Raw genomic sequence first — 22,832 nt, forward strand, 5'->3', positions numbered from 1 at the left:
CAAAGTCGCGGGATCTTCTGGTCAACCTCCTCCTAGCTTTGGCTAAAACAGCCATTTATAAAACCAGAGAGAGGAGGTTGGCCCATGAAACGTCCTGCGATTGTGGGGCCGTTTTCCGATCCTCAGTACACTCACGTATCCGGGCGGAGTTCCTCTGGGCGGCGTCCACCGACTCCCTTGAAGCCTTCGAGGAGCGGTGGGCGCTGTCTGGGGTTCTCTGCTTGGTGACCCCGTCCGGTTTCCTCCGTCTGACCCTTTGATTGAGGGGAAGAGCGAGAGACGCCAGCCCCAGCCATTGCCGCTGTGGATACCATCATTCCTGTCATCTAGGAGGGGTCCTATACTACATGGGTGTCTACCCCCCCCTAAACTGCCCACCCCGCAGCCGTGCCCATCTTACCGGGCACTCTCAGGAGAGGGAGGATCGGTGACACTGGGCGCGGCACTGGGTAACTCGAGGGGGTGGAAGACCACGAGTGTCGAGGAAGCCCCCCCGCTCTAGGCCACCAGGTAACTCAGGAGGGTGGAAGATCACGAGTGTCGAGGAAGCCCCCCCGCTCTGGGCCCAGGTTAGCCTGAACACTTCTCCCTCCTGAAAGCTGCTGTGTTATACCTTCTGATTGCGTTGTTTTGTTGCATAGTTGTTTTGTTTTCTTTGGTAATTCTGTAAGCGTTACCAATAAATTTTCTTTCTGTTTCAAAAAAAAAAAAAAACCTTCCCTGTTACCTTACCCAGGGAAAAGGGACCTACTTAGCCTGGGGCTAATATATCTGCCTTCTATTACTCTCCTATAGCCATCTGGCCCGACCCTGTCACAGTACCAACGTAGTGAGTTACCCTATTGAGTATTTGCAGAGTAAGGTACTTCTCAACATAAATAAGGGAGGAAAGTAAGGCCATATGTGAGGTAGAAAAATAAAATCTCAACGAATAACACATGTAGGGTGTGGTATTTTTGTGAGCGCTGAATAACAATTTTATTCTTACATGTCTAGCAAGTAAAAACTCTCAGTAAGAATAAGTCCAATCAATGTTAATCTTCAGTCCTTTTTTAGTTTAGCTGTTCAATATAATATTTTCCTTTGTACTAGAAAATGGCAACTTTTAAAAGTACTTTAATGGCAAAGTGCCATTAGTCCTATACCACACATGCCATAAATTGCATTGTAGTCAAGTCCTCTTCTGTTACTGTAAAATAGGTATGAATCACGAGCAATAGATAGATAGATAGATCGATCACACACACACACACACACACACGTACGTGTGTGTGTGTGATCTATCTATCTATCTATCTATCTTTTTATAATAAAAGCAGGTTACTTCCAGGTTACTTTTTCTTGACTTCTATACATTTCTGTGCTCCAATGGCATGGAAAAAGTTTGTTGTGGTGCTCTAGGGGGGAGGGATAGCTCAGTGGTTTGAGCATTGGCCTGCTAAACCCAGGGTTGTGAGTTCAGTCCTTGAGGGGGCCATTTGGGATCTGGGACAAAAATTGGGGATTGGTCCTGCTTTGAGCAGGGGGTTGGACTAGATGACCTCCTGAGGTCCCTTCCAACCCTGATATTCTATTATTCTTTTATAGGTGTTTTCCTTTTACTGTCTGTGTAGTTACTTGTTTATTTTTTGAATGTGAAAATGGAAGCCCTTTATATTCTTCATCATTTCTCCATTGTTAATGTACGCATGCTCTCCAGTGCTATATAAAGTTACCTTTCCCTCTGTTCTTGAAAATTATCGTATTTGTTTTAAAAGACTAAAATATTAGAGGTTAATACTCTTCAGAGTGTTGATTACTGTATTAATTAGTGTACAGTATAAAATAATTAATATGAATAACTAACTGGAAGGATGTGTGGGTAGGGTTTTTTCCCTTTAATTAGTTTAAACCCAGAAAGCAAATGGAGCTTCCTAGTTATGCAGAGATTCTGCACTGAAAATTAGTACCTAGTTAATGAAATTATTTATTATTAATGAATTAATTTGTTATTACTGATGTTAACCGTCCCTACATTTTTGGCTTAAAAAAAGAACTTCTCCTTTCTAGTGAAGAGTTACTGGGTCCTACGCAGAGACACTTCATTGAGGCGGCAATATGTTACCATGATCACGATTGGTTTTTTGTACCAAATAGGCTTCTAGGTTCTTGGCAAAATCAATGGCTTTTCCCAAAAATATCTTATTTATGGCCATTAGCAAACTTGTGTGACAGGCTTTTTGTGATGATTACTGCAGCAGTGTCTTTTCTGACTTGACTGTGGAACACTTCAGCGACTGCGTCTCAGGAAAAACAAATAGATTTCACCATCAGACAATCAGGGAACTGGAGAAAATAGGGAATAGTTCATTCCTCTTGCAAATGTAACGATGATCACTGTTTCCTGAAATTGTCAGACAATTTACATTATGTCCCATAGTGAGTGATACCCAGTTTGCTTCCTTCCACTTAACTTGACTTAAGTTGTCTGGAATGGCATTTTTGGTGTCACTTGTCTGCAGAAAGTGATACATCAGTGATATTTGTTTATTCATATCTAAAGATTGTTAAGATTAAGCTGGACAAAAAGCCATTCATGAATTTTGTTTGAATTGGCATTGTTTTAGAGGTAGGTCTTATGAACGTCTTGGTACAAATTCAGCCAGGTGCAACTCTGTTGCCTTCAGTGGAGTTAAACATATTTTTCTTATGGTGAAATTTAGCCTCATTCTAATGTATGAGAGTCACTGGCTGAAGAATTGCATAAGCTTCTTAGAATAAGAATTCACACTGGCCCACTCCATTTCAACTTTCAAGTGAGTAATTTGAGTGACAGGTCCATAAAGGTCACTCATTGAACAGAAAATGAATACATTTGAAGGATAATATAGATATTCCACTTAGCTTTACACATGTAATAACTAATCAGGTGATCTGACTTAGGAGCATTATTGTACTATAAAATAAAATGCACGTGTCCCACTTATTTCATTCTCTCCTCCTGTTTTGCTGATTAGTGTAAATTGAATTTCATGCTATTCAGTCCAGTTTGTTAACACATGATATGTCTGTCTAGAATTTTGACAGATTGCAATAAAAGTACTGTAAGTTTGCACTGTGTATGATTATTACTCTTTATTTATATCCATATTATTTTTTTTACTAGTTTTGTGGTATTACCCTACAACCAAGTGGTTCATTTCTGCCTAGCCATATCCCCCTCCCCTCATATCATTACACTTGTTTATTCAGAAAAACAATAAGAGAAAAAAACCCCCAGTTTACCTGTTTTAATGTTCCGTTTAAATAACTTGAAAGGAATATGGGCTATTTAGGACCCAGTAGCATCTGAATAAAAATACTAGTTTGTTTCATACTAGACCTTTCTTCTGAGGCCTTTCTGAGCCTTCCATGAAGATCTTTGAAACTGGCTTTGCTAGAGCTAAAAGACAGAAATCACAGAAGAAACTTGGAAGAACCTTTCCCCCTTCTTTTTCTTGCTCACAGCATTTTACAAACTAGATTTTTCACTAGCGCTAATGTGACTGTGAAAGAAGTTAGGTCTTGCAACTTCCTCTGTGACTGACTGCATCTCATGAGATTGGCATTGCAAACCACTGCTCCCCCTTTCTTCCTCCTCCCCCTTCCTCCCTGTGAGCAAGTCTCAGGTGGGCATGCAGAAAAGAGTGAGAAGCAGTCAGGGACATGGCTCCACCCTTCTCCTCACAATGCTCTGGCCAGTGGAGCTAGCTGGGTACGGGGTCAGGTAAGATGCGCCCCTTTTTTGGTTGCTGTAAATTACTTCCCTCCCTCCACCCTTGGAAGTATCTTGCTGGTGTTCCTGCGAAGGTGGCACTCGGCCGGAACCTCTGTTTAGCTCTAACTCTTAGAAATTAGAGATGGAAAAGCGATCACATTGTCTAGTTTCTTCCTATCTTAGTGCAGGATTGTAAACTCCATGAGGTAGGAGCTTTGTCTTTCTTTATGTTCTTTCGAGAACAACATGTAGCGTCAGTACTCACCAAATAATACAGTACGTTTTCTAGTGCTTCCTTTATATTTAAGTTTGCTCTAGTGGCGGAGCGTCCACTTCTTTGGGGGTAAGACTATGAAGGAGTGAATTTGAAGTGCTGAAGTAATCTTGACGTCATCATTCTGTAGTGTACCTCTTGCATGGATGTAACTATATTCAGCATGGCTTTGGACATATATTTACAAAAGTAGATTCCATGAATATGTCATCAAATTATAAATCCAGGAGTCTCTGCTGTATGTTTTATTTATTTAAAAATATGTATTTAAATATATTCCAGTTGATTTAATGCTTGTGAAAGGGAGGGAATGATACACTATGTATATATAGTTCAAGCAAGATCTGTACAAGTTTTACCCACAAAATTCTCCCAAATGCACTTCAGGTCTGATGAGAAATACACCTTATATTTCTGGACTTCTTTTGAGCAACAGCTGCCAGTCATGTCAAGTCTGTTGTAATTTTATGATGTGGGCAGATGCCTACCAAAGATTAGGATAAAATCACCAAAATAACGTTACATGTTACTTAGTTGCCCTGTTTATTTGAACCCAAGTACCTAGATCTGAAAGACAGGGTCTGATCCTGCATTCATTGATATCCATAAGAACGCTCCCATGGACTGCAGTGACTACAGGATCGATCCTGATAGAACTAAGCCACCAACCACCTTGTCCTACAGGTAACTTTTGACTCAAAAGTTGTTCTTTTTATTCTTTAGTTCCATTTTTAATCTTTTTTAAGTAAGTTAAATGTCAGTATGTGGTAAAAGATTCACATCACATAGCATTGTTTATAACAGAACTCTGGAGGCTGCCCAGAGAACAGATGTGTAAAAACAAATATAAAAAGTAATATTAAAGTTATCAGAAAAGAGATTATGCTATTAAGGGGGGAAATTTGTGAAGTCTACTGGCTTCTGTAGGTTTGGGATATTCTGTATATTTTAGATTGTATTAGGGCCAGGACTGTACTTTTCTCTATGTTTGTAAAGTACCTAGCAGAATGGGTCCCTGTCCTGGTTGGCCTCTAGGCCAAAGGTGGGCAAACTATGCCCTGCGGGCCACATTTGGCCCACGGCACCCTCCTGAGCTACTGGCCCGGGAGGCTTGCCCTCGGCTGTTTTCCCTCCTCTGCAGCCTCAGCTCACTGCGCCGCCGGTGCAATGCTCTGGGCGGCAAGGCAGCGAGCTCCTGGGGCAGCGCAGCTGCAGAGCCCGGCTTGACCCGGTGCTCTGTGCTGCGCGGTGGCGTGGCTGGCTCCAGCCGGGAGGTGGAGCTGTAATGCCACCAGCCACCAGTGCTCCAGGCAGGGGAGCAGGGGGGTGGATGGGGGGCACTCAGAGGGCAGGGAACAGGGGGGTTGAATGGGGGCAGGAGTCTTGGGGGGGCAGTCAGGAAGGAGGGGGGGTTGGATGGGGCGGTGGGGAGCAGTCAGGGGCAGGGGTTCTGGGGTCAGTCAGGGGACAGAGAGAAGGGGTGGTTGGATGGGGCAGGAGTCCCGGGGGGCCATCAGGAGTGAGAGGGGGTTGGATGGGGCGGCAAGGGGCAGTCGGGGGACAGAGAGGAGGGGTGGTTGGATGGGGCAGGAGTCCTGGGGGGCCATCAAGAGTGAGGGGGGGTTGGATGGGGCGGCAAGGGGCAGTCGGGGACAGAGAGGAGGGGTGGTTGGATGGGGCAGGAGTCCCGGGGGGCCATCAGGAGTGAGGGGGGGTTGGATGGGGCGGCAAGGGGCAGTCGGGGACAGAGAGGAGGGGTGGTTGGATGGGGCAGGAGTCCCGGGGGGCCATCAGGAGTGAGGGGGGGTTGGATGGGGCGGCAAGGGGCAGTCGGGGGACAGAGAGGAGGGGTGGTTGGATGGGGCAAGGGTCCCGGGGGGAGAGGGGGGGCTGTCAGGAATGAGAGGAGGGGTTGGATGGGGCAGCGTGGGGCAGTCAGGGCGGGGCTTCTGGGGGCGGTCAGGGGACAGGGAGCAGGGGGTAGGGCCCGGGCTACAGCCCCCTCCCCTAACCGGCCCTCCATACAATTTCCAAAACCCGATGCGGCCCTCAGGCCAAAAAGTTTGCCCGCTCCTGCTCTAGGCACAAGTGCTGGATACGTTGAATGAGGAGTTGCCCTGTTCATAATTTGCATAAAAGATATAATTTTTTATTATGATGAGCTTCCAGGACTTGAAAGTACATTCAGTGAATGGAATATCAGTGGAAGCCTTCCATTCCAAAGTGATTGCTACTCTAGCAATGAGAAATAGCTTAGTGGAGAGAGGCCAAAAAGGATTAGTATTCACAATACATTATATCCGTTATCACAACCAAAACTGCTAATCCTGGGTAAGATTAACTGGTGCTTCAAAGGGATAAGAACAGTGAAGTGAAATATGCTTCCAGAAACATTTAGCAACTGGACAATACTACTACATTATCAAGGTTATCCACTGTAAATTCTGTGTCCCCTCATCTCAGTTCCTTTACTACTTCCTAGTTAAATGAGTGTCTTCTCCTCTGAGTCACTCTACAGATGTAAAAATTTCTCTTGAGAAAGGTGGTCCATAGGTATTCTCAAAGATTCTTTTGTTTTTACCCTACAGGTTAAAGGATGGGTAATAGCTCTTCACCCGTATCTAAGTTGTTTGGGACATAAAGAATTTAAAGGTTAATCTATCTGGTCAAAGTCCACGGGGAAAACACTACAGGAGGTAAAACTGGCTCAGAGTTTACTCTGGGGTGAAGAGGGATTTTGTTGTCTCAAACTAAAGGTAAATACCTAATAGTAAGCATAAAACCATTGCATGCAGCTAATGCTAGAAAGCTGCCGTACTAACTTACTTCAGAGTTTTTTCCCTCTCCTTCTTTGTAAAGTGCCACCATGAAAACACCTTAGCTGATTCAGTTACATTTCAGTTGTTCTCTCAGAGTTAATCGTAGGCTGAACTTCCAAAGTGATATGGAAAATTAAATTAGTGATGAAGATCTGTTGCTCTTCCTTCTGGGCCTCACCAGCAGGGTTATCCTCACCATCTTCTTGTTTGTTATAGAAGATGGTAATAATCTGGTTTGGGGGGATTTTCTGAAAATTATTCACTTGTGTTGGCCAACCAAGTGGCCTTTTTTCCCCCTTCCCTTTTTCCTGAGATTTCAAGGGGAGGGAAACTGCTGCATTTGCTGTCCAAAATTTCCTTGTTGCTGTGGCTCTTTTTGAGTACTAAAAAATATGTATCAAATAGTCTGATTTGATTTGATTTCCATTAAATTGGTGATGTTTTGGTTACCTTTGGAAGATAACCAAAAGATTCCAAACTTTTTTGAGTACATGCACTAGCAATTTGGTTTTTTGGAAATGCAGTGGCCAATTTTATTTTTTTGTATGCAACTTTTGGAGTTGCATTGTTTTTTTTGTTGTTTTTTCCTGCTTACCCCACATTTTGTTCTTGGCTTCAGAGGAGCATGTGATGTAGGCATACAGCAGAAGACCAATTACAATTTCTTTCTTTGGAAAATGCTTTTTTTGCAACTACTGGGAAGAAATTAGTAACATAACTCTAGCATCCTACCTAGTTACTACCCAATCTAATCTTTATTTTGAAGGGAGGTTACTAAGGTCAGGCTTTGTCTGCCCTCTGTTTTTCATAACCTTTCTAATGCTGCAGAAGTTTTAGGCTGTCACTGAGGAGGAAGAAGTTTCAGTTAGAGAGGGGGAGATGACATTTATATGACGCACGTGTATGTTGTGGGCAGATTTCCTAAGTGTTTGTCTGCAGATTGGTGGACACAAAGGCTGTAATAAGTTTTTTTGTTTTTTTTTTAAGATAAAAAATGACGGGAAGATGTCAGAATGATACTGCTGACTGAGAGTTTAACTTCTATTTGTTAGGGATTGTAGTCTTGGATTTGTTTTCCAAAATTGTTTCTGAATCAAATTAGACAGTTTTCATGTTCCAGCAGGGTTAAAATACAACCGATTTCTGGCTCAAAAACAAGAATATATAGTATTGTAGCTGTAACTTTAACTTAACAAGCAATGCAGGATATAGAAAGGGAAAAGGCTTATTGTTCACATTGTCCAGAAATGGATCTTTTGTTGTAATTGATTTTAGTAGAATCAGGGCTTGTCTACCTGGTGGGGTAATGTCCATTAATGGGTCTATGTAAACTCTGCAGGTGCACTTTAACGTAGTGCTGTGTGAACTAGTGCTATCTTAAAGCACACTAGGTAACCTTTAGCACGCACCAGCAAGTTCTGCACAGACCAAGGGATGTGCAACATGCTGATTGTTTTTTAGAAATCACACCCCAGTAGAGCGCATTATCCCACTTTATAGACAAGCCCTCGGTAACACATTTTCCATGATTTTCCCAGACTGTTGTTGGGTTTTTAAACACTAAGAAACGTCTTAGGCACTTCACAGAAATAAGTAAATATCTGTGGCCTATAAAGCTTACACTACATGGCCCCTATCCTTCATACAGAGTAATTTTACTCATGTGACTAGTCCCATTAGAGAAGTTTCTAAGTTTTAACCATTTTTAACTATGTGAGAACATCAAGAACTACAAGAAACATCAAAAAGCCAGTGAAAAAAAATTCAAAATTAGATAATTTTTTAATACTTCCAACTTTTAACCAATTCAGTGGAAACGCTTAAAACATTCACAAAAATCACATCTAGAACCCTTTAGAAAGTGGTATGTGTGAGAAGGATATGTTTGGCTTCTCTCATCAAATCATGGGAATAGGTCCCCACTTTCACTGTACTTTCAACACAACTTTAACTCTGGTGCTGGGACCAGCCCCTTCATAACTGAAACTCTAAATTGCATGTGAAGAAAAACTCACTAGAACATTTATCTCACATCATGGTATGATTTATTATATTGTGATTAAATGTAATTTGGTAATCTAAACCAAGCTGTTGCCGTAAACTGCCTGTTTTATTTGGCTGTTACACTGTTGTTGCTGGCCCAGTCTCAGTGAACTAGTCATTTTTATACATCCTGTTTGCTTACCTTCAGAATGAACATCTCTTAAAAAATTCTGTTGACTGAAGATTTAGCTCAGCTAGCATGAGTTAGCCTACAGAATATATTGGATGGAAGATGAGTCTTTGATTCCTTTATCCTTCATATTCTTAGATTTTTTTTTTAAAAGACTGAGCTATCCTCTGATTTGTGATAATCATCAACTATTTTCCAGATATTAACAGAGAAGAGCAAAGAGGTCACTGTCTTCGGGGGCGGGGGATTAAAGGAGCTTTAAAGAGCCCCTTGTACTGGATCAGTGTTGATGGAGTTGCTTTGGCATGCAGAAGAGCATAATGCAGTGTAATTTGAGAGAGTTTATTGTCCTCATTTACAGAAACCTTAATACTATATTGAGTGGAGGTTTCTAATGACAGTGATCTTTTTAAATGCCTGGGGATTTTTCAGAGTTTTAGTTGTAAATCTTTGGGGAGAGATTTTTATTTCTCTTCCCTTCTCCCATCCCTAAAAAAGAGTCATTATTTTTTTCACTGGAAGGATTGCTGCCACAAATAGCTGTGTGAATTTAGCTGAAGGGGAGATGAATCACAACGAAAGCTTTCCTAAAAACAAAATCTTAAGAAGTGACATTTTAAAGACATTGACGAGAGTTAAGTGTTCAAAATGTAAAAAGAGTTCAGTTTTATTTTTCAATGTATTCAGCTAATCTTAAAAGAAAAACCCTCAACATTGTAAAACTGATTTGGTTTGGTAAAGCCCCATATTTGTTTATTCTCAACATTTTTGATAAGAAAAACAAGGAGTGCCTCTTAACGTTCTAGGTCAAAGTACAGGTGTGCTGCTGTAGAAATTGCTTTTCGTGTTTGGGATGAGGGGTGGAGTAGCCTTTGATGTTTGTCCCCACCTTGATTACCCTGCCTGATACAGCATCCCTGTCCAATACCTAATATACACAGAGAGAAGCACAAAGGAGAATAATCATCATTACAGACGGGATTGTGAAATGTTGTCGTGCCTCTTCAGTGGTGTCTTTAAAATATTCTGTGTAATTAGTTCTCATGAAAGCTGCTGGGTTGACAGCCCTATAAACTGACATCTTCTATCCACAAAATACCTGCAGCCCAGGCAGTGGTAATGAAAACTTCCCTGTGTTGTATACCTTACTTCTCTTCTGGAGGGAATAACCTTTAGAGGGAGGGAAAGGTTTATTATTTTCTGTTCATTTGCACAGTTGTTCAAGTTTATATGGTGTTTTACTGACAAATCAAAAGACAAAGGTTCCTGAGTATGTTGCATCCTGAATTCACTTTACATGACCACCCAGTCTTCATCAATTGCCAGCAATGGGTGCTAATTATGATGGTGTGATAGAGCAGGGGTTCTCAACCTTTTTCTTTCTGAGCCCCCGTCGCCCCCCCCCCCACACATGCTATAAAAAAACTCCCAAGGCTCACCTGTGTCGCAACAACCAGCACTGGCATTCGGGGGTAGCAAGCAGTGCAATTGCCTGGGGCCTCATGTCACGGGGGCCCCTAGGAAGCTAAGTTGCCCAGGCCTCGATGCCAGTCCCAGGTGTAAGGGCTCGGGTGTCAGCCCCATATGGTAGGACTTCAGGTTTCTGGCTTGGGCCCCAGTGAGTCTAATACTGTCCCTGCTTGGTGGACCCCCTGAAACAGGCCCCCCCCCAGGGATCCCTGGACCCCTGGTTGAGAATCACTGTGGTAGAGGACAGTGCTACTTGTTTGTTTTGCGATATGGGCAGTTGCCATTAAGAGCTAGACTGAGACCACCAGCTCTTCTCACTTCATAGAGAAACTCAGCCATGCTTCTCCAGCCTGGGTCAGATTTGAACCACATTCCTAGAGGTGAAAGGCTCTGCTTCTGAGACTCAGGATACATCCAGTACTCCTTTGGTAAAGTGCCTTGATATATATCTTGGCATAATATAGATTGTTGTTGGAACGACTAGGAGAGCTAATCATTTTGCTCTTAGTACTGTTGTTAAAGCAGATTGTTTTTCTTGTTCATGTCAGTAGGAGTTCCCTAACCTTTGAAAAAGAAAGTTACGCCCACTTCCCTTAGTGCCACCATCTGAAAGTGCACTTCCCACCATGTCCTCTAAAAAAACATCATATTTTAAAATAAAGGGTTTTTAATATATATAATATGCAATTTCTGAGCCTACTGCAGAGGTATTCCACTTACAGGAAAGTGGCAATAGCTTCATACAAGGGATACAGTGCTTACATTTTGGTGCTTCTCAGGGATGTCTCTGGGTCATGCGGCATGGTGTTCTTGTTGAATTCTTTATTTTGGGACACTTAAACTCATCAGTAATTGGAAAGTGACTATGACTACAGAGAAAATAAAGACCAAATGTAAAGCCCTTTGACTGTTAATTATTTCATTGCTATGCATCTGTATCAGCCCTGTTTCCTGCTAGTTATAAACAAGATTGTGACTTAAGCCACAGCCCTTGCAGGAGTGGGTGTTGCAGAGCCATCCTGCAGCTCGTGTCGCAAGTAAGAAATTTGGCAGACTTTAGCCAGAATTCGTCCTAGAACTCCCTGGGATTATACTCTGCCAGACCAGCTCCACCACCTTTAGGTAGGAAGCAATATGCATTTCCTCCTTTCATCTCAAGGAATCAATTTTGAAGCACTTAGAGGAGAGGAAAGTGATCAGGAACAGACCACATGGATTCACCAAGGGCAAGTCATGTCTGATTAAGCTAATTGCCTTCTATGATGAGATAACTGGCTCTGTGGATGAGGGGAAAGTGGTGGACATGTTGTTCCTTGACTTTAGCAAAGCTTTTGACAGTCTCCCACAGTATTCTTGCCAGCAAGTTAAAAAAGTATGGGCTGGATGAATGGACTATAAGGTGGATAGAAAGCTGGCTAGACCATCGGGCTCAAGCGGGTTCCAAAGAGGATGGAGCTCAACTGTTCTCAGTGGTAGCAGAGGACAGAACAAGGAGTAATGGTCTCAAGTTGCAGTGGGGGAGGTTTAGGTTGGATATTAGGAAAAAAATTTTCAGTAGGAGGGTGGTGAAACACTGGAATGGGTTATCTAGGGAGGTGGTGGAATCTCCTTCCTTAGAGGTTTTTACAGTCAGGCTTGACAAAGCCCTGGCTGGGATGATTTAGTTGGGGATTGGTCCTGCTTTGAGCAGGGGGTTGGACTAGATGACCTCCTGAGGTCCCTTCCAACCCTAATATTCTATGATCTGTGTCCAGCCAGCCTCTTCTGGTCAGTCAGAGACATGATCCTGCCCTCGCTGCACTCCCTAGTTTTGAGATGGCTAGTAGTTGCACTATTCTATCCATGCTCAAGTAAAGCACTGCAATGGCCTCTGTATAGAGATGCAAATGAAGGGTTCCTGGCACTCTTTTGCTTCTCCCATTCTATATACAGCAGTGCATGTCCAGCTCCAGTGTGGCCCTAAAATTAAAAACCACGTGGAAGGAGGCAAACAATCTGACTTCATCTTGGAATAGTGTTTGCAACTAATCTGTAAAACTAGTTTCACCAGCTGACTTGTACAAAGACCCACTCCTTCCACCAGACCCAGAAACTTAAATTAAAAGACAAATAGACTGAAGTAGGGAGATGAAATACTGTAATCAAAAGCGATCTCTTTCTCTAAGCCTTCCAGTGCATCTTACCTTTTTAGTAGCAAATCCTCAGCTGATGTAAATTATCATAGCTCCATTGAAGTCTGCTCCTCTGTCTTCTAGATTGTAAATTCTCCAGGGCAGGTTCTTCTGTCTTGATATTTGGGACTTGCGCAGAATTGAGCGCGCACTGCAATTAACAATCAGCAAATAATAATAATTAGGGCTGTCGATTAATCGCATGAATTAACTGCAATTAACAGTAACATTAATCATGATTTAAAAAATGCATTGTGATTAATCGCACTATTAAACAATAGAACACCAATTGAAATTTATTAAATATTATGGATATTTTTCTACATTTTCATATATATTGTATTCTGTGTTGTAACTGAAATCAGTGTATATTATTTTTGATAATTTTTACAGTGCAAATATTTATAAACAAATATTTTTCAGTTCACTTTGTACAAGTACTGTAATGCAATCTATTTGTCATGAAAGTGCAACTTACAAATTAGAATTTTTTTTGTTACTCAAAACTCAAAAACCATGTAAAACTTCAGAGCCCACAAGTCCACTCAGTCCTGCTTCTTGTTCAGCCAATCACTAAGACAAACAAGTTTGTTTACATTTACAGGAGATAATGCTGCCCTCTTCTTATTTACAATGTCACCAGAAAGTGAGAACAGGCATTTGCATGACACTTTTGTAGCTGGCATTGTAAGGTGTTTAAGTTCCAGATACGCTAAACATTCGTATGCCCCGTCATGCTTCGGCCACCATTCCAGAGGACATGCTTCCATGCTGCTGCTCGTTAAAAAAACCAAACATTAATTAAATTTGTGACTGAATTCCTTTGGGGAGAATTATACGTCCCCTGCTCTGTTTTGACCGCATTCTGCCATATATTTCATGTTATAGCAGTCTTGGATGATGACTCAGCAGAAGTTGTTAAGAACACTTTCACTGCAGATTTGAGAAAACGCAAAGAAGGTACCAATGTGAGATTTCTAAAGATAACTACAGCACTCGACCCAAGGTTTAAGAATCTGAAGTGCCTTCCAAAATCTGAGAGGCATGAGGTGTGGAGCATGCACTCAGAAGTCTTAAAAAAGCAATACTCTGATGCGGAAACTACAGAACCCAAACCACCAAAAAAGAAAGCTGCTTTGGATTATTATTGAGCAGAACCCCTCATCAGCATGGACGTGTGTCCCCTGGCATGGTGATTGAAGAACGAAGGGACATATGAATCGTTAGCGCCTCTGGCACGTAAATACCTTACAACGCCAGCTACAAAAGTGCCATGAGAACACCTGTTTTTACTTTCAGGTGACGTAAACAAGAAGTGTGCAGAATTATCTCCTGCAAATGTAAACAGACTTGTTTGTCTGAGCAATTGGCTGAACAAGAAGTAGGACTGAGTGGACTTGCAGGCTGTAAAATTTTACATTGTTTTATTTTTGAATGTAGTGAGGTTTTGGTACATAATTCTACATTTTTTAAGTTCAACTTTCATGATAAAGAGATTGCACTACAGTATTTGCATTGTGGATTGAAAAATACTATTTCTTTTTTTTTTTACTGTGCAAATATTTGTAATCAAAAATAAATATAAAGCGAGCACTGTACACTTTGTATTCTGTGTTGTAATTGAAATTGATATATTTTGAAAATGTAGAAAACATCCAAAAATATTTAAATAAATGGTATTCTATTATTGTTTAACAGTGCGATTATTCACAATTAATTTTTTTTAATCGCTTGACAGCCCTAATAATTATTAAAATGAACAGGCAACTTGTTTTTCTGTCTTCCTGTGGATCAGTGGGTCACAAACTTTTGTACTGGTGATGCCTTTCACATAGCAAGCCTCTGACTATGACCCCTCTTATAAATTAAAAACACTTTTTTATATATTTAATACCATTATAAACGCTGGAGGCAAAGCTTCAGGATGGAGGCTGACCGCTTGTGACCCCCCTCCCCCCCGTGTAATAACCTCGTGACCCCTTGAGGGGTCCCGACCACCAGTTTGAGAACCCCTGCTCTAGATCTTAATAGTTTATTAAGTCAAAGCATGAAGAGAGAAAGGAGGTGGGACCCATGTAATGTACATAGGAAACTTGGTTGTGACTTTGGAGCAGAAAGTGATTTCATAAGTCTCTAGCTTTTCCATCAGGTTGATTGGAATGTTTTTTGGGGGTTTAAGGAAGTAAAAGCTCCAGTTGTAGAGTAGACATGTTGCTAATTCTAGGGGAAATTCCATTGCCTGCATTATGCAGGAGGTCAGACTAGGTCAGGGATCTCAAACTCAAATCACCACGAGGGCCACATGAGGACTAGTACATTGGCCCAAGGGCCGCATCACTGACACCTTTTCATATAAAGATACAAAAGCCTGGCCCCACCCCACTCCACCCCTTCCCCAAAGTCCCCACCCCAACTCTGCCCGCTCCATGCCCCTATTCCAACCAAATCCCCACCCCTACCCCACCTCTTCTCCGCCGCCTCCCCTGGGCGCGCGGCTCCCCCCTCCCTCCTGGAAAGCCCTAAGAGCCTGGAGGTAGGCAGAGTAGCAGGGACACGGTGTGCTGGGGGGGGAGAGGGGGTGGCGTGTGAGGGGAGCTTGGCAGCCACAGGAAATAACTCCAGGAGGAGGGGGGCGCGGGGAGCTTGGCAGGCCGCAGCAAATAACTCCGTGGGCCACGTGTTTGAGACCCCTGGATTAGGTGATCACAATGATTCCTTCTGGCCTTGCGGTCTATGAATCTATAGTTTAGTGAGACAATGGCCACAAATGTAGAAAGCTTCAGTTTCACGAATCGAATACCGTATTCGTGCCATTATTGCAAATATACAACCTCTCAAAATAACAAATATCAAAAGTCTCTAATGTCCTTCTCTTCCTTCCTTCTCTTTTCACGTCAGTGATAAAACCTAACAAAGTCTTTACTGTGCATTGGCATTGAACCTGCATGTCCATGAAAAGCTCTGTCCTTGAAATAGTTTTGCTTTTATGAGGCCTGCTTTTAAGTTCTTGTCATCTCAAAATGGCGGTTCCAGAATGTTGGCACTCAGCGTACACTATAGTTAGCTGGTTTACTGTGCTTTTATTACTATTTTTGATACGGTCTCTTTCATGTAATTGTTTCTGAGTGTGTTGGGTTATTTCATCGTGATATACAATTAAAACATTCTCTTCGGTCACACATTGTGTTATCGCCATTCATTAATTTGACAGTACAAAGGTGTGATTCATATTGTTTCAAGGTTTGTTTTGAAAAGCTCTAGTTAACATTGGGCATATCATCATAGCGTACCTAGCACAGAGACATTAACACGTGTGAATTTTGGTGACAGATGTGAAAGTGGTGCCAGCCCAGATTTCATGTGGCTGTTTGAAGTAAATGTTTAATGAACAGAATATTTTGTCAGGCCATTATTTTGTTCCTATTTACATAACCATTAGTTCTGCTTATGGGCTGCAAAATATGTTGAGCAGTTGAGGGAATTATTTTTTTTTATACCCTGTGACAAGTTTGCCTGAAGACTTTGTGTCCATAGTGACGCAGCCACTGTTGTCTGGTAACTGTGTGGAAATATTGTCTATTTAAGAAGGACCACTGAGTCGTCTTGTTTGGATTTGTCCAACAGGAAAAATGTATCGTGTAGTCAGTCACATAGTGTCCTGTCATTATATCCTTTGCATCTGTCTGGTATAACACTGCCTGACTGAGTGCTGGTGGAACTTCCTCTCACTGGCAAAATCCAGCTGTGGTGTGTGTGAATCTCAATCCTGTGGAAATCACTGGGCCAAATATTGCAGTGACATACATTTTGGTGGCATTGGCCATATATTGGATGTAAGTGGTAAAGTAATGTAATTTGCACCAATGTGACATTCATTGGGTGTGGAAAATGAATGTAATATACATACCAATGAGAAGGAATGGGGTGTGTATCAGGCAAAACAATTAACAAGAGGATGTACAAAGCAGTCACGCAAACTTGTCCTACATCATCAGGTGAGCGCTGATCCAGAAACCACACCTTTTAGGTCTGTTATGTTTTTTAAAAAATTACTTGATTTTTACCCAAATTTGGTAAACAGAAAGCTGAGTGCATTCATACCCATAGATCACTGTTACTCCTGACCTAGGCGCTGCTCCATCAAAGCACTTCAGCATGTGTTTTACATTAAGCATATGAGTAGCCCCATTGGCTTAGGGGGACTTACTCACATGGTTAAAGTGAAGCAAGTGCTTAAGTACTTTGCTGCATCTGCATTTCTAGGGGTGGACCCAAACCCCATTGAAGTGAATGGAATTCTTTCCGTCAATTTCAGTAAGCTTCGTATCTGACCCTTATGTCCCTATATACCAGTTACTTCTCCGAACTTCCAGTGAAATGAAATGAAGAGTTCATCTGCCAGCTAGTGGAAATTTGTGGGGCTCACGACTGCCTCCTCTTATGTATTTCTATTTGCTAATTTCCTTGATAAATCTCCTTTCTTGCCCCTTAGCGTGAAATCCTGGCCCCTCTGAAATCAATGGGAGTTTTGCAATTAATTTCAACTGGGCCATGATTTCATGGTATGTAAATTCCATGCACTTTACATATCCCTGAATATCCATATGGTGCATGGTAGTCTACTTTGCCTCTTTCTTTCTTACAGCCAGTTCTTTGACCAGTTTACCAGGCAATATGTAATTTGTAAGTACATTGCCATTTACCTCTTCTCAGAATTTGGTTTACCAGAACGCAACAGGATCATGTAAGAACATGTCCTACAAACACATAGTGATGTGGCCCCAAAATAAATTCCAAAATTTCTAATTTTCCTACAAGTTAGTCTTGCAAGACCACAAATGAGTATTGTAAAATTTGGTATTTTTCTACTAATTTTAAGACTAATGGCGTATTAGCAAACCTAATTTATGACAACTTTGTAGTCATATTATAAGATGTATTTTTGTTTGTTTTAGATTAATTAAAGAAAGTAATGATGTTACCAAGGTTTTATTATTATAATGCCCAAAAGTCTTCTAGATGTTTTAAAAAAAAAATGAGAGACACATTCCCTACGCTTAAGAATTTACAATTTAGATGAAAAAAAGGTGAGATGAAACCAAAGGGAATAGAGAACTACGTGCACAGGTTACAGATACAAGCTCATGAGTTACCTGACTGCCCAGCATGTCTTAGTTAAAGAACACCACACTACCATTAATTGAATGCGGGGGAGGAGGGAGTTCAATAGTTTGTGTTTTATTGTTTTAAAATTAAAACCACTTTGCCATTTTAAAAGACAAGTGTAATAGGAAACATTCTTTTAAAAGGACGTTATCAAGGGAGTTTTCATAATAAAATAATTATTTTACATACTTATTCATCATATCCCCCGGACGCTTGAAAATGAAAAAACTCCTTCCCAGTGCCCTCCCTGCCCCCCTTTTCACTTGCATTCTGGTTTGTTGTTATAGGGTTACTCATGAGTGTTGTGCTTTTTGGCATTGATATATTTTTCAGAAAAAAGAGAATTGAAGCATTTGTTTTGAAAAAAGAAAAACACATTTAAAGAATTACATGGACTTTGCAAACAGATATAAGAAAATGAAAGGTAGGTCAAATTTCAGGCCTACAAACCTGACAGTGTCCCTTTCATTTTAACATCGATGCTTTATTTGACAAAAATTAATGATTCTTGTAGTGTTACGTTAAGCAATGGCAGACAAATGTAAAAATAATATTGTTAATCTTAATAGCTGTTTTTCTTCTATTTCTTCTATGTTGTTTTTAAACACCAATGAATGGCTGCAAATGATAGCCTGATTAGACATCTCCCTTTATTTGTGTAATCTGACTACTTTACTTACAGTTTTTTTTTATGTGATAGTTGCTGAGAAAGTGCTTAAAATAAAGTATCAGTGACTAAAATACAGATGGTCTGTTAAGGACCCAGAGAATTTTTCATTTTAGCATCAGCGTTTACGTCTACCTTTCATTTTATTTCACCAAAAAGCCCTAGTTGAAAATTGGTGTACAAGGTCTTAGTTCAGCAACGATGGGGTGTGTGTGTGTTGGGATTTTTGTTTAACAAATTTTAGGTGGCTTATCCATTTGTTAAGTTACCAGAGAATAAGAAAAATAAATGCTGTGGATTCATGTAAGGGCTGGATGGATGATTTGTAGGGCACAACTACTAGAGGAATGAGGGGAATTGGGCATGAGATGCCTTCCTCTCCAAACTTAGTGCCAGAGCAGGTGATCAGGCATGAATCCCCAAGTCTGTGTGAAGACCCAAGCAATCACTCACATTGCTTGTGTATTAGGTTCACCCTGTGTCTGATTCTGTAACTGAAAACTGGTTTCACACTAGATTTGAATGTGTGTTTTGGTTTCTTTTAATAATCATCCTAATATTCAGTTCTAAAAGGCACTGTTATGTGTCCATATGTAATAGTTACTCTTCACATGTGTAGCTACTGTGCATGTGAATGCGTATTGTACTGTCGTATTATTTATCTTTTATTTCAGTAAAACATGAACAGTTGTTGACACAATTGCCTTGTAGTGGTGCTGAAACTTTGGCCTTAATGATTTTATGTATTGACAAGACAGACTTGTGTCAGTGATTGCTGGAATGAGGCCTGTTGAATTTAGAGCTGTTAGCAGAAGATTCTTTTCTTAAATACATTTAGATAACATTAAGGGCCTGACTTATACCACCAAAACCAGCAAATTCAGAGTTAAGTCTTCTCACTCCATCTTTAATGCACAGTAATGTGTCTGGCTTTTCCAGCACCGTATGGTACAGGAGATCACAAACTGTCCTCAGAACCCTACAACACCTAGGCAAAAAGTTTATCACATGGCTGCTCTGAACATTCCAGGTATGTCCATTTACAGTGCGTGCCCCTGCTGTGCTGCTGGATGTTCCATGTATGTCTTAACATTCCATTGATTTCAGTGGAATGTTAATGGATGATGGCAGCGCACCGCAGGTGTGGTGGAAAACTAGCAGTGAAAGGGGGAAAAGTAAGGATGCCGTGAGAAGCTTCAACTTTGAATTTCCTCGCTTTTGTGCGTATGAGTCAGACCCTTAATGTTGTTTTAATGTATTTTTTGTGTTTAATTTTTAGTAAAAATTTGAACACGATCCAGGCTACAGAGGTTGCAGTGGATAAGAAGTTTAAAAGCTTTGGTTCAAGATTACAGGAGACTGCAAGAAAAGTTAAAGACATGGAAATGAGGATCAAGTGACAGGATGCTATTTTCCCTGAGAATACTGAAGATTGTAAAGCATTGAGAAATCGAATTCATGATCCTGGAAATCAAGCTCAGATTAAAATATGTCAGGTTGGTAGGGGTTCCTGAAAGTTTGGAGTTAGGATAAACTGAGATTTTTTTTTGATCATACATTGTGAAGCTGCTGTGATCTGGGGTAGATGGTTTGAAAGTTCTTCTTCTACCTATATTATGATTTAGTTGGGGATTGGTCCTGCTTTGAGCTGGGGGTTGGACTAGATGACCTCCTGAGGTCCCTTCCAACCCTGATATTCTATGATTCTATGATATACCATATACCTGCAAAAGCCAACCAAGCAAAATTGGCTCTTAAATCTGAGTTAGTATTTGTGGTTGAAAAATCCCGTTTTATCCACATTAAAGTTATTCTTTTTTTGGCATTAGGTTGCATATTTTATTTTAATACAAGCGTGGAAAATATTGCTCTTGATTACACATTTCTTTATCCTGCCACTCTGAGGGCTTGCTGCAGAGACCAGACACATGGCACACCATGACATTTCTAGATAAGATATATACAGAATGCACCCAAATGGTGGAAGAAATGGTTTCTTGTTCAGAAGACTCTGATTCATAGTGAAACCATGTTTGTCAAATGTAAACTTCAAATGGTTACTGCCATTAAGATGAAATTACTGTAAATTCACTTAAGTGTTGAGTTAGTCTGTAGTTCAGTTATATGGTATTTATGCTGAGAAGTTGTGCAACAGGAAATCTAGCCTGAAGTTTAGGGAGCACTTTGGCAAACAAAGGATTAGCTGGGTGTTCATGGTCAAAGTCATTGGTTAGGCTTAAATTCTGAGAGGACTACTGGCTACACCCAATCTGAAGTTCTGTAGAGTAGAAGTGTACTTCGTAATTTTGGTACCTTTCCTTTTATATCTTGGGCCTGAGTCTGATACATCACTTATGCCAATGTTAAAGAGGCGCACTACAAAAGGTTTTTTTTTCTCCTGCTGATAATAGCTCACCTTAACTGATCACTCTCGTTACAGTGGGTATGGCAACACCCAAGTTTTCATGTTCTCTATGTATGTGTATGTATATACATATCTTCCTACTGTATTTTCCACTGCATGCCTCCAATGAAGTGGGCTTTAGCCTACGAAAGCTTATGCTCAAATAAATTTGTTAGTCTCTAAGGTGCCACAAGTACTCCTCGTTCTTTTTGCTGATACTGAATACCACTCTGAAACCTGTCAGGTGTAACTCAGTTACAATCCATGTTGTTACACTGACATAAATGAAAACAGAACCAGGCCTTGTGTATTTTTTTAGTGATCGCCTTTTGGAGGAATCCCTGTTTTAAAAAGTGGTTTTCTATTGAGTTAGCAGTTCAGTATTTTGTGAACTCTTAAGATGGGCTTTGTCTGGAAAGTGATTGTAAAAATGGCATTTTCTTCTTCAACCATTCTGCACTCTGTGTTTATTCAGAGTCATATCTGCTGTCCTACTGACAAAAATAAATTTTGTTACTTTCATGTTAGTGTTGCAAAACTATTAGAGAGACAAGGTGGATGGGATAATATCTTTTATTGGGCCAGCTTCTGTTGGTGAGAGAGACATACTTTTGAGGGCTCCTCTGAGTTATATATATTGGCTTGTTCATCATCTGTAGTTTTGGTCCAAAGTTCTGGTTGCAAGTATCTTTATTACTGGTGATGAGGCATGAGCCAAAAAAGAATCCAATTTGTCTCTCAGACCCAGGCTAGGTTTGCTGGACTGGTGGTTAGAAAAAACATCTTTTACTTGTTAGGTGACCAGTTGATAAGAAAGGCAATAAACCTGGAATCCCACAATTACTATTTTTACAGTTCATTTTCAAAGTGTGATTGTACTTTATTGCACTTTGGGTTACATATCAGGATACCAGCAGGGATTCTGTAAGTTACTTTACTTTGAAAGCATGGCAAAGTTCCAGGTGAATTTACAGTGGGGGCTTTCAGTGAAGTTCCCATTGAAAAGGATCAGTAGTTGTCAGGGTAGTGGAAGTAAATTTCTGGTGTTAAGTTATATATTTGTTAAGTTATACGTTCTGTGTCATGCACTAGCGTATGATGTATTTATAAGAAAATACTACCAATGTCAAGGATAACGCATGGTCCTTTGTGGATGGTGCAAATGACTATTAGGCTATCCTAGATACATGATTCAAGAAGAGCCAAAAAGAAAAGCTCTACATTTTGTTTCTATCATACTTAATTTTTGAAGCTGATCCAAGTATATGTATATTGAAATGAGCACTGAAATTCTTGGTGGTGTGTGCCAGAAATATCACTAAATAGAAGCCTGCTGTCTTACCAAGGAGGAGACCCACTGTAATTGATAATGAAAATTGATATGCTTGGTCCTTTCTTGAGAGAGAAGGGTTTTCATGAGCATCTCATCCACAGAGTGCCATTGCTACTCCATTTTCTTTTCCCATGCCATCACTAAGCACCACTATCAGACTAACTTTGTCACACGTTCTTTCATCTGTCAAGATGTTGGACGGCCATGTAATCATATCACTCCATTGGCATGACCAGTCTGTTGGGAAGGCAATGGGGCCAAACAGATTTAGGCGGCGACCAGATACGAAGGGGTTTGTAAAATCCATTGCCCTCCTGCTTTAAGCTTGAGAGATCCTGCTGCTGTTTGCTTTTGAAAAGAGGACAAAATTATCTAGTAATATTTAAAATGAAGCCAAGAGTTATTTCTAGATGCCTCTCAAGGGATTTTGTGCCATCTGAAAAAGCATGAATATAGGAATAATTGGAAAGAGTATTAAGCGGATTTAAATTTTGCTGACTTTAATACTTTTTTTCACCAAAATACTCTTTGAGCAAGTAAATGGCTTAAATATGAAATCATACTGTAGGGCTAGACTGTATATTTAAATCTGCCGAGTAAGGGGCAACAAGTAGCCGCG

The 22,832-nt window shown here is 40.8% G+C and overlaps 1 protein-coding gene across 21 annotated transcripts in view; it reads left to right on the plus strand.

Moving 5' to 3' along the window:
• CTBP1 (C-terminal binding protein 1) overlaps positions 1 to 22,832 on the plus strand; it is a 430,677-nt gene that overhangs the window by 354,249 nt on the left and 53,596 nt on the right. For 3 of the 21 annotated variants that reach the window (XM_073342814.1, XM_073342813.1, XM_073342809.1), the window contains one exon: positions 18,143 to 18,233. The exons of 12 other annotated variants lie outside the window; for them this stretch is intronic. In XM_073342814.1, coding sequence (XP_073198915.1) covers positions 18,200 to 18,233 — 34 coding nt within the window. In that variant the 5' untranslated portion in view covers positions 18,143 to 18,199. Of the gene's footprint in view, positions 1 to 4,568; positions 4,695 to 6,598; positions 6,767 to 16,327; positions 16,639 to 18,142; positions 18,234 to 19,755; positions 19,973 to 22,832 lie in introns of those variants that run through there. 6 more of the 21 variants (XM_073342812.1, XM_073342810.1, XM_073342808.1 and 3 more) reach the window with 5 other exon arrangements.

This window comes from Lepidochelys kempii, chromosome 4 (genome assembly GCF_965140265.1).
Source record: "Lepidochelys kempii isolate rLepKem1 chromosome 4, rLepKem1.hap2, whole genome shotgun sequence".
Taxonomy (NCBI): Eukaryota; Metazoa; Chordata; order Testudines; family Cheloniidae; genus Lepidochelys; species Lepidochelys kempii.